Raw genomic sequence first — 12,452 nt, forward strand, 5'->3', positions numbered from 1 at the left:
CGGATGGAAGGTGAGGCACGGCACGGGCGCACCAGACCCCCCGCAGTGAGCTAAGAGCCGAGGGGAACAACAGAAACACATCTTTAGAAACCAACACGGACAGCTGTACGAGTGACGGCGAGCGCCCAGGGGAGCGCAGCGGGCCCGTCCCGCTGCTGGGCAGGAGCCTGGCGCTGCCCGGCCTCGGGCGAGCGGCGGGGGGACAGCGAGGGGTGCCCGCACTCCCGCCGCCCGGAACGTGAGGGGCCACGGCTGGCAGGGAGCGGGACAGGGCACCCGCAGCCCATGGGGGCTCACACCGAGTCAGCCGAGGAGCGTCGGTCGAGGCGGGCGGCAGCGGGGGCCGGGGAGGGCCGAGGGCCGGCGGGGCGCCCCCCGCCTCAGCCCGCCTCGCCTCAGCCCTCCGCCGGCCGCCTGAGCCGGCGCCCCGGTGGCGGCTGCGGGCAGCGCCGGTCCCTGGACGGACACACCCCCCGCCCCGGCCGCTCGCTCTAGGACCTGCGATGAGTTTGCCCGCCGGAGCCGGCCTCAGCGCCTGCGCGGAGGGAGGCGGCTGAGCCCCATATCCCCATGGAGAGCGCCGAGGCCGAGCCGAGCGATAGCCGCCCGGAGGAGGACGGTGCCGTGCCCTGCAGCGGCCTCCCGCCTCCGGAGCAGCCCGGAGCCACGGTGAGGGTGCGGGGGTGGCGGGCGGCGGCGGCGGCGGCGGGGCGTTCCTCCTGCGGGCCGCTGGCCTCGGCACGGCCTGCTCTGCCGGGGCCGAGCACCGGGCTTTCCTGAGCCTGCTGCCCGGCCGCCGCGCTTCCGGCCCGGGGCGGGCAGGGAGAGACGTCGGGATGGGCCGGCGCGGGGAGGCCGGGACCGGGCGGTAGCCGAGCGCTGCCCGCCGCGGCGGGAAGGGGCTACAGGTGGGCCGAGCCGCTCCCCGCCTGCCTGGGGCCGAGCCCCTGCTCGGGGCAGCCCGGGGCACGGCTGTGCTGCCCGGCCCGCGGAGCTGGGGGGGGCGTGCGCCCGCTAGCCCCGTTCTGGCCGGCCTCGGAGGGCTTTGTGCACCGTCTGTCCTCACCCCTAGTGCCAGATAATTAATAATAATAAACAGGAATAATGATCGTCTCAATTTGTCTCCCCCTTAATTTCTACAAATAAAAAAACCCCAACCGTCCCTTGCTCGATTCAGCTCTGCCTGTCCAGGGTGGGCGTGTGAGCCTGATGGACTTCAGCCGGCTAATGTGTAAAAGATAACCGTCCTCCTCCGAGAGATTAAAGGGAAAACATCCCGCTCCGGATGTATTCAGTTTCCTTTGAACGGGGACATGTGGTTACATGTGTCCCAGGTGTCCAGGGGAGGAATTTACCGGCAGCTGGAAAGTGTTTTGGGTTGAAAGTACTGGGATTGATTGTTTTTTGCTTTTTGTTTGTGTTTTGTTTTGTTTTTTTCTTTAAGGTTAGTTTTTCTTACCTTAAGGAAAAATGTTTCACCTTTTCTCTATCTTCCTGTCTCAGCATGGCTTTTGGTGTCTGAAGTTGTTTGTTGATTTTAGGGTTTTTTTCCCCCAAAAGCAGGTTTTTTCTGTTCTAATTTGCAAATGTGATACGGAACACAGGTATAAAAGGAAGCCCTGCCAAAGTTGTTAACCTATACAGACCTGTCTTACTTGAACGAATGTGGTGTGGGAGAAGGGGAGGCAGGGTTAGTAGCCTTTGCCTTGCATGACTAATGTTACATGTATCTTTTATTTTCCTCCTCTAAAAAGATGGAAGAGTGTTTGGCAAAAAAAATGGAAATCACTGTTTCAGAAGCTGAGAAACGGACTGGAAGGAATGCCATGAACATGCAAGAAACATACACTGCTTACCTCATTGAGACAAGGTGGGTGATGAGAGCTCACTCTCAGAGTATATGGATGTGCCATTTTAAACAGATTCTCCCTCCTTCCACCCCTAAAAATACTCAGGTGCAGTTGATGAGCGGATTTAGCTGGTTTATGATTTTTTTATGCTATTATCAACCCACTCGAGGCTCTTTTCCTGTGAAAACTTGGCATCTGATCTCCAGTTCGGTACTAATGCTGGTGTTTTGTAACTGTGCGCTGTTAATTTTTCATTTGGAGCTAGGTGGAAAAATGTGTGTTTGAAAGATGTTGCTTTAATACAGTGTCAGCAACTGCTTGGTTATTTCTTGGACATGAGTTGGGTAAACTTATATACATATGTATGAGGTTGTGCATTGAGGTCTAAAGTAATGGTTAGGCTTGTTTGAGATCACAGGAAAATAGAGAAGTCTCATGACTTATGTCATGTGGTCAAAATTTACTGCTCCACTAATATTTGAAGTGTTTTGCTTCATCTGATCACCACATACTCCTCGTAGATGCCCTAAGGGTTAGGGTTAATTAACTATTTCCTTCCTTCATACTAGCTTGAACTTTCATTGAGAGCTTATGGCTTTCAGTCTTCTTGTGTTAACAAGATTAATAGTACAAGTATGGTAAACATGCTTGGTACCACAAAGACAACTTGCAATTTTAAGTACTGAGTAGTGAACAAAGCTTTAAAAATCCCTTATACCTTATTATTACTTCACAAACGGTCACCAGATGACTCCTGTAATGCAGGATCGTGCTACTTGGCTGAAGCAAGAACTTCAAAATTAGACTTTATTAGGAGTTTTGTTTCTTTCCTTTATATTAACAGCTTTAACCTTTGGGCCTTGCCTTGAGAATGATCTACTGTATAGATAAAACCTTCTGAAACAAAGCAGTTGCATTTTGCAAAGGCTCTGAAGAGTTCAAATTATAATGCTATCACAGAAGTCTTCTAGTTACTACTTAAAAGGCTGCTTAGCTTGTTTAACTGATGGACACACCCATCACACTGACTGCAGACCTACTGGGATAGGTATACTATATTTTTGCTAAACCTTAAGAATAAAATCTGAAATAGATGTACACTTTATTTTTCAAATATTGTAGCTCTTGGACAGTTGCTCAGATGTTTTTTAAAAAAATACTTTTACAGTGTATTGATATTAAAGATCACATTTTCTCACAAGTAATATTATTTTTCTTTTAATGATATTTCTGAAGGAAAAGAGAAGAAAATTGGAATCATTGGTGTCTAACTGTGATGTGAAGTGTACTCTGGGGCCATTTTTACACAGCCCCAGAACATGCTGACTGCATCTTCTTTCCCAGTAATCCTTGCATTACTTTAGACTCACTCCTGCTGGTCTTTCCCAGTGGTTCTTTCATAGTGGCAAAACCATGTTTTGCTGCCCAGACTGCTTTCTTTCATTAAGATTTATTTTATCCTGTGGTCAGCAAATACCAAGACCAATTACATGTTTGTCACAGAGCTATTGAAAATGTGGGTTTGTCACATCTCTAATAAAAAAGGTTCTCTATTCCTTTTGCTGAGAAGGCAAAATTTCTTGCATAAATATAATTGGTGGCTATTAAACGTGCTTCCTGCTGAGCCTGTAGCTGTAGGTGGGCTCCACAGCAATTTGTCTGTGGGTAATAGGATATTTTGTAGCTGAAGAATAAAATTCAGTTTATAGTAATATGAAAGGAAGACCACTTAATAATAGTTGTATTACGTTTATGTGAACTGGGGTTCCACCATTACTGTTATCTAGGATTTAATTTCAATTTCAATTGAGGAATTGCATCTGGGTGAGAGACACAAGAGGGATGCAATTACAACCATTGCATATGCATTACAGAACAGGAGCTGAGTACCTAAACTTGTTAGTTTTGCTGGTGCTGATGAAACTCTTCAAAATGCAAGTGATGGTGTTGGTTCTTTTTTCTTTTCAAAATGAAACGATCTATTACTATTCTCAGTTTCATGTGCCTTTTGTTGATTCTCCCCCCCAAGTGATATTATACCCCTCTGTAGATCTTTGAGACAAAACAAACTCCACTGCTGTAGACCACAGAGCATCAGCAAATTCCAAGGTTCACACTTCCTGAAGGCATCCTCTTTTTTCCTGGTTTACACCTTTCTGTATTAACTCATTATATTTTTATGATGAGCTATTTTTGATGAATTAGTCTTGAAGCCAGTTTGTTTCACAGCTTCTGTTAAACAATACGTTATTTAAAAATAACTTTTTATTTTCCCTGTGAGAACAAAGGAAATTTCCACCACTTTGTGGGAAATGGCATTAAGGCAAGTACAAATTCTTGTGATTAACATGTGTAGCTAAATATTTCTTCTTGAGATGCAGGTGCTCAGCATATCACTTGCTTTCTGTAAAGGAAATTGCAAATATTCAGGACCTCACTTAAATTCAAGCTTGCTTCGTTGTTAGAAATTTAGGCAGCTCCGTGTTACACCATAGTCTGCATGCAACTACAAGAACTGAGATGGTGTAAAACCCAGAGTTTGACTCCTGGTCTTGTACCCTTTGTTTTTCATGACAGAGCTGAAAGTTAATCTGAATGCAGAGCACCTCTTAAGTGTTGACTTGTAATTATAGTACATACAAGGATGCCTTTTTTCCCCTGTTCTCCTTTGAAGTAAACAATTTCTTTTGTAGTAGTTGTACATTTCCATTTAGTTAACTTTGCTTCCATCCCTGCTGACTTTCAGATCTCTAATCTGGTCTTCCTGGTCACACAATATGCTGATTAGAGTGGTGAGGGTTTTTTTGTTATGTTTTGTTTTGTTTTTAAATGTGGCTTTAGGAAAAAGTAACAAAACTTTCTGTAGCCTGGTAGCTTGCTACTTAAGCAGGATCCCTGGTTTTCAGTCCTACTAGTCTTTACTTCCTTTTGAAGTAATTTGACAGGGTCACTCACTCAGTGTATTTGCTTGTTACTCCCCCAGTATGGCTGGGAGGGAAGTTACTAATCTTATTTCTGCTTTCAGTATTTGGGAAGTTTTCCAATAGTTATGTTGTGACATGAGTGATACTTGGTTCTCTTAAAACTGTGGATTACCCATCCAAAGATAAAGGCTTCTAAAAAAAAATTCTGTTGGAGAAATGAACTTGGAAATCAGTATCCAGACAGGTCACAATTCAATGGTAGCAATGCTGCACCATGGGACTTCAGGAGTTTTCATTTAGTTACGTTTTGTTTGAGCTTCTTTCCCAAACTTTCCTATTCCACGTAGGGCTAGGTGAAGAGCCCAGGCACACATTTCACAGAGAGAGGCACAAAGTCCTGCAGAGGTATTTTGTCTTCTGATAAAACAACAAAATGCAGATTTTGGTTTTTGAGAGTCAGGAAGACTTGTCTTTTCCCTCCAAAAGGAGGTATTAGGAAAAAAGGAAGAAAGTCTGCATTCAGTATAAGCTTTAAACAGGGGAGAGTCAGGAGGTGAAAGACAACAGAGGAGTTGAAAACTTACTTTACTGCTGATTTTTACTTAGTGGTTACTATGAGTCATTAACCTGCCAAGTATATGTTTATGTTAGTTAAATATGGCAAACTAGGTGACAGTATTAAAGAAAAAAAAAATCACCTGGCTGTGAAAAAATCTTCTGGCAAGAGAACTGCCTCTTCATTACACAGCTTGCCAGGTAACTTCTGGTGTCTTACAAACGGCATAGTTGATCCATAATGATTGCTCTTCTGTCTGAGAGGCCCAAATACAGAGACCATCTCTAAATAGCTAATGGAAAAAGTTGTCCAGCGCTCTAAAATAATAAAACTTTATGTAGTGACTGATCCTTGTCTTCTGTGGGGGAGTGGGAAGTGTCAGTTCTCATACACTGGAAGGTCAAAGGCTGAAAGAAAAGTTACTGCTTCTGCAATTGAAGAGGCGATTGCTTTTACAGTGAAATAAGCCAATGTATTTCCTTCTCATCGGATTTAATATTTTGCAGCCATTCCTCTTTTTATTGCACTCAGAATTGTTTAATGGCTCATTTAAGATAATTACTTTTAAATAAGAAATGGGAAGAGGTTAATTAAGTGGACTAATGTTTTCACATTGGCACTTTGAATTAAGGCAAATGAACGTGACTTTTGGAGTAATGTAATTTTATAATCGCTTATGATAACATCAGTTATGAACGTAAAAGCTGAAGGTTTCAATTTTGTCTTATTTTTTTTAGGCAGGTTGGTTCATTCAATGAATAACTTGCATTGTTAAAACTGCACTTAGAGGGGGAAACCATATGGTTTTCCTGCCTGAAGACTGTACAAGTATTATATTGTGTTTTTAAAACCAAAACAAATTGAGAAGCTTGACTGAATGTCAACAAGTGATTATAATCTTAATTGAAACTGGTCTGCAGTACTTGCATTTAATGATGGAGTTCATAATGTGGTCTAAAAAATTAGATGGTAATGAAGGCATTAAGTGTAATGAGTACCTTTTTGGATTTCTACTTCCTTTCTGGAAAGGGGTTCCTAGGTAGGAATGCTCTTGTAATTGGTGATATTTTATGTAACCAGCTGGAGACTTTTTTGGTGTGGTGAAAAAATACGTATTTATCTCATCTTGCTTGCCTGTCCCAAATCCATCCATGCAGTTTCAAACTTTTTTTTTCTTTAACTTTGTTTAAAAGGCAGGAGTGCGGATGCGGGCTCAGGTTTTGGGGGCTGTGCAGTACTTTCTCACCACAGTTTTACCCAGCTCTGCAGTGTTGTGCACTCTACAGAGCAGAATATGGCTGCTTTTACTTTATCAAAGCCTGGATGTAAGGGGAAATCTTAAACTAGTGTTAATAATTTCAAAATGTGTCTCAAATTTATTGCAGTGGGGCAATTTAAAAAGCATTACGTCTTTGTTGTGGGCACAACATAGCTGCCTTCTTGAAATGTTGTCTTTCCCCACTGGTCATTAGAAGTCACTAAGCTGAAGTTTCACAGCCTGTTGGGGAGGAAAAAAAAGTGACTAAAGCAGGTGCTGCTAGTGGCAGAGTCAGCAGGGATTTCCATCCTGCAGGAAGGGGCAGCATGGTGAGGCTTCTTGCTGAGGCACAGTTGTTAGGGTACAGCTTTTTGCGTTGGAGTGTTGGGCAAAGAACATCCAGACATTTTTCTGGACAAGTGTGTACCTGCTTGTTTTGCTGTCATATTTATGTTCCCTTTACCTGTTGTCTCTCAACTGCTTTTCATGCAAAGCAAGATCTCTATTATATGGAGATAGAAGCAACAACTGCAGCCACAAAAAGGCAGCATTCACACTTCTAGGACAGCGAGAACAAATGCATATTAGAATAAAAGAGATAAGTATGATTGGAGAAGAGAAGTAATGTCAGGCTTAACACAGGCTGCGTTGAGAAGGTTTCTATCAGATGCTGTCTATTTTAAAAACAAACTACACAGGCAAGTTTGGCCTTCAAGGTTCTCTAGGTAGTAATTTAGTAGTCTTCTTCAGGGTATAACGTGAGGCTTGTGTGTCCCTCGTAAGGGTTTTGAAGCTTGATCAGCCTAGACTTAGGGAAGACTAGCCTGTTGTCCACAGATCAGAGTAAACTGACAGTAGGCTTTAGATCTAGTAAACTTCCTTAGTTTCTTCAGTGTGGGCAGTGAAGATGTGGTGAGTGGCATGATCTGATTTGGCAGTCAGCTTCCTTCCTCCTTGGGTTTTTGAGGCCCCTTGTGGACATAAAACTTCAAGTAACAGGGTGCCTGTATTTCCATTGTGGAATAGTAGTGGTTTGTTCTGATGTAGGACTAGGTGGCTGTAAAGCTGTGGTTTTCCTGCTGAAGTCCTACAGTCCTAAGTGACATTTTAAAAATTTTGATTCCTATTTAATTTTCTGCTTGGTATTTGTGTGTGTGGACTGAGATGTTACTGCTCTGATTATTGTGGGTTTTGTTTTTTTTAAAGAACTGCTGTGTTCTTGTTAATTCTGGCAAATACGAAGCTGATATAGCAGGCATGTTGAGAAATTTTTTGCAGGTATGGCTCCACATGGTCTTTGTTGCTGCTAGTTTATAATTAACTCTGTAAAACAGTCATGAAGCATTAAAAGCATAATTTACACTGGAACATTCTCTTGTCAGAGGACTGGTCTTTTATAGTGACAGCTTACTGATGGTGTGTGGACCTGAACCCTTACAAATGATAAATGGTCTGCTACACTTTTAAAATATGTGATGATACTCCTGGTGTGTTTGCCTTCCTACAGTATTGGTAGGACAGGAACATGAAGTATAAGTTCATTCTCTTTTAACCTGTAATCCATACTACAGGAGTACATGTAGTTCCCCAAACAGGTTTTAATCTGTGAAGTCACTTTTAAATTTCTAAAGACATTCTTTTTGATTGAAGTTCTTTTTCTTCTGTTAGTTTGTAGCAGAGCACTATTCTTTAGTTCTTTCCTCGCATTTGTGGTGTTAAAACTGTTGAAACTTATTAAATGATAATGTGGCTCTCTTGATGGCAGGAATTGGGAGTTCTGAGAAAAATACAGGTCAACTTTTGCATGATGAAACTGACTTGGCAAAAATGCGTGAGTGTAGGAATAGAGCAGAATGAGTTAAGACAGATCAGCTATGGAAGACAAGCTGCCTAACTTTGTACTACTAACGTATATTACTGTAATTGTATTTGATACAAGTGCTGTATCGAGCCACTTAGAAACGCGTGCTACCAAAATTTGGGATAGTTCTTTTCTAACATCTTGTGAAGCTGTATTTCTACAGAAGTGCACTTGAAAATGGAGTAGGAATGTTTGGACCAGAAACTTACGTGAAAGTTAAGATAAACCCCTTTTCATTCTTCTCTGTGCTGACCTCATCAATGTTATAGGTTACTCAGAAAGTGATAAATAGAAGTTCAGACTTGCACTGCACTGGGAATTGCTTGGGTTAGAGGCAGAAGGCAACACCTAAGTACATGCTGTGTTGAAATGAATGGCCAAATGAACTTTAAGTCCTTTATATTCAGGAGGCCGAAAACTGTTTGTCATTGCCCGTGGCAGTATAAGCCCATAGAATAAGTTGTGGAGATAAAATAATTGCAGCGAGCGTGCTTTTCCTTAGGGGCTCATATTGACAAGAAAAGTAAGAATGATATTTTAAAAAATAGTGAATTGTTCTTCTTGCAGTTTATCTTTGGTGGTAACATCTTAAGTCTCTGTAACACTACTGTATGTCTGAAGTGTGTTAGGTTGCCATAAACTGTCTGTAGTGTGTGCACACCTAGCCTGCCTCTAGTTATGAGGTGACGCAGTCAGTCATAAACTTCAGTTTCATTATTTTTTTTTTAATGTAGCTCTCCTATTGCAGAAAAATCAAAATTGGAAAGAAGAGCTAGTTAAACACAACTCCTGTGCCAATCCCAGGGTTGTATTTGCTGTGGCCAGGAAATAGTGATGCATAGGAGTGACAGAGGCATTTAATAGCAATGGACCAAATGCATCCTGCAGGGTTTTTTGGTTTTTTTTCCTTCCTCTTTTTCTGGTCTGATAGAACATCCATTCTGTTATGGAGAACTCCTTGTTTCAGATCTGAGATCTGTAATCTTCCTGCCTTTAGAGTAAGGATGGCTGCAGTCTGCTTTTCTCTGTGCAGTGCTTCCAAGCTCTAGGTGAGTCTCTTGTGTCTTCCTACTGGTGCAGCAGCATCTATATCTGCAGCACAGATGGGTTCTCCTGGGATGTGGCTAGGTTCTTGGGGCAATCCTGGTCTGTGTTTTTCTTGTCTCCCTATTCATGTTGATTTGTGCAGTATGTTCTGAGGGTCCACATAAACCTATAATGTATTGATGGTGGCAGCCTTGCTTAAGGTTTGATGAGAACCCATGCAGAAGTAGTGCTCTTGAAACCTGTGGTCTGAGTCAGTGCATCTGTTGATAGCTGCTCAAGCTGGAGATTAAAAGGATCCCTAGTTCTGAAGTACTTTTATGTGAGCGTCTTGAATGGCCAGATTGTGTACCAGACCCTGCTGAGAGTTTTGCCTCTAGAAAAGTGAGGTTTGTGCCTTCAGCTTTCAACTGAACAACTAATCTTCCAGGGCATAGTAGCTTAATTCTTTATCTATATACATTTACCTCCAACTCTGCAATAGTACTATCACTAGATACCTGCTTTTAGCTGGAGTGTTCTTGAAGTTTAAATTGTGCAGTGTTTGTGTAGGGAGGAGTTCTCCACCGCCTCTCAGCCCAGTGCTAACCTGAGCTTACCCTCTTCAGAACTTTTGCAGTTGCAACTTTATTGAATAAAAATACTCCAATAGGGAAGAATGCTGTGGGGTGTTGGCAGTGTGATTTAGCGGCTGCCAGCAGTGTGCTCATCTTTTTTAAGTAAGTCTCGAACAGTTTCAATCTGCAGCAGTTCATGTTGAGTGATTATGAATACATCCTTTTCTTGTTCCTTGTCCATTTTTTTTTTTTTTTTTTACAAATTCGGTCACCTGGAATAAATGTTCTTTCTACAAAGTAAGGATAGATATTCAGGACATGTTCTGTCTTACTCTTAAAAAAAATCCTTTTGCGTAATTTGGTATTAAATCAACCTCAAGATGTAACCATGCTTTTTGTTTTTTTTAAACTGGAGGATATATCAAATGTTCCTCTCTAATGTGAGTTCAGAAATGAATGACAAAGGCTTTTTATATTTTGTTTTAAGAGTATCAAATAATTGGGGTCCCTCTGGAGTGGGATTGTTTGTTTTTCAGTAAGTTCATTAGAAATCCAACCTTATAGGTTAAGACTAGCTTAAAGTCAGTAATTTTGGTGCTATTTAGATTTTTAAAAAACTTTACTCCAGAAAGTTCTTATGAATTCAAGAACTGTATAGTCTGAGTTCTGCTGGAAAAAATAAGATGGTTAATCTGTTCTGAGTACTGTATGAGTAAGTACTTGTGGTTCATAACTTACCGTACCACTTCTGGGCTCTGCAGCACAAGAAGGATGTGGACATACCGAAGCAAGTCCAGTGAAGGTCCATGAAGATGATTACGGGATGTGGAGTGTCTAATGTGCAGGGAGAGTCTGAGAGAGAGGATTGTTCAGCTTCCTAAAGAGACAGCTCAGGGGATCAATGTGTATCAATACTTGGTGGGGGAGGTGAAGAAGATGGAGTCAGACTCTGATATACAGAGAAAGAACAAGAGGCAGCAGCCACAAACTAAAATATAGGAAATTCCATTTAAATGTAAGGAGACCTCTTTGCTGTGAGGGTGGTCAAACATGGGAACAGGTTGCCCAGTGTGGTGGTGGAGTCTTTGTCCTTGGAGATACTCAAAACCCAACTGGATGTGGCTTTGAGCAAGGGAGTTGTACTATGGATGTGCAGAGGTCCCTTCTAACACCAACTAATCTGTGATAATCTTGTAACACAATTAATACTGTAATAATGCCAGTGCTTTGTATGCTAATTAGTCACTTAATATAAGAGCTAAGGTAGATACAGACTTCACTGGTTTCTGTTAAGTGCCTTGTCTGAATTCTCTTGCAGTGTTTATTCTGGCATATGTTAACTGCCAAGAAGCGTTGCTGATCTCTGATGCTTGCTTCACAATATTGCAAAGCATTTCTGTTGCTTTAAATGTCTTGTATGAAGTATTATTTTTTCAAGTTTTTGTATTACTTCTCAGTCATGTAATATTCCATGATTTCTCCTTTTATAGCAATGTAAAATCTTTTAATAACTTGCTAGGTGATGTTGGCTTTAAAGTTTTCAACAAATTTTTCAGATGCATCAATTTTGTATCAGCTTACCTGTTTACTCTGTCTTTAGCTAGTTTATTAGCCTACATGTCCTTAGTCCTTAAATATAAAAAGATACCACACTGAACAAAAAAAAAGTGCTTTGAAATTTGCTATGTTTTTCTAAAAATATCCTTTAAAGTTTCTTAATATTTTTAAACTTATATTTTTAACTTTTCTAGCTGTTGCAGGCAAGACAATTTTTATCCTCTGAAGTGAAGACTTTCCTGTTGAGTAGTAAATTCTTTCTTGTAATACACTCTATCCTTCAGCTGCTCATGAAATCGTGCTGGCTTGGAGCCTAACACTGTTCCAAGAGAAATATGTCTTAATTCAGTATTGATGTGAACTAGTCACTTGTGTTACTATTTACTTGACTGTCACCTACCCGGTTGTGGTGTGATGGAAATGTGTTGACTTTTCCTGTGTTCCTAAAAAAATTTGGGTGCTATCAGGCAGAAATTATAAAAAATTTCTTGTTTACATACTTAATCTAAAGTAACTATTTTAAAATTATGGGCAAGTTATGCAGTGATCATTTACTGGGTAACTTTTTAGGGTCTTTGCTATAATTGTACTGATGGTATGAGGGAGAAGGCGATAGCTTAGTAATGCTCAAATCTGCTGGTTTATCTTTCAGAGTTGTTGAGTCCCAGAGTGAGGGACAGTGTGCCCCAGTGGACTCCCTGTGGCGACGTTACAGTGAATTTGAGTTGTTGAGGAATTATTTGTCAGTTACCTATCCACATATTGTTGTTCCACCTTTGCCAGAAAAAAGGGTAAGGAAGCTGAAGCTGCAGCTTGCTTTGTATTTTTTGTTGCTTATTTACTAT

The 12,452-nt window shown here is 41.6% G+C and overlaps 1 protein-coding gene across 1 annotated transcript in view; it reads left to right on the plus strand.

Moving 5' to 3' along the window:
• Positions 1 to 488: 488 nt before the first annotated feature.
• The window catches only part of SNX4 (sorting nexin 4), a 35,227-nt gene continuing 23,263 nt past the window's right edge, over positions 489 to 12,452 (plus strand). Inside the window, 4 exon segments of the mRNA XM_040603867.1 lie at positions 489 to 551; positions 553 to 669; positions 1,755 to 1,870; positions 12,260 to 12,398. Of these exon segments, the coding sequence (XP_040459801.1) occupies positions 504 to 551; positions 553 to 669; positions 1,755 to 1,870; positions 12,260 to 12,398 (420 nt within the window). The 5' untranslated portion in view covers positions 489 to 503.

The sequence above is a fragment of the Falco naumanni genome, chromosome 8, assembly GCF_017639655.2.
Source record: "Falco naumanni isolate bFalNau1 chromosome 8, bFalNau1.pat, whole genome shotgun sequence".
NCBI lineage: Eukaryota > Metazoa > Chordata > Aves > Falconiformes > Falconidae > Falco > Falco naumanni.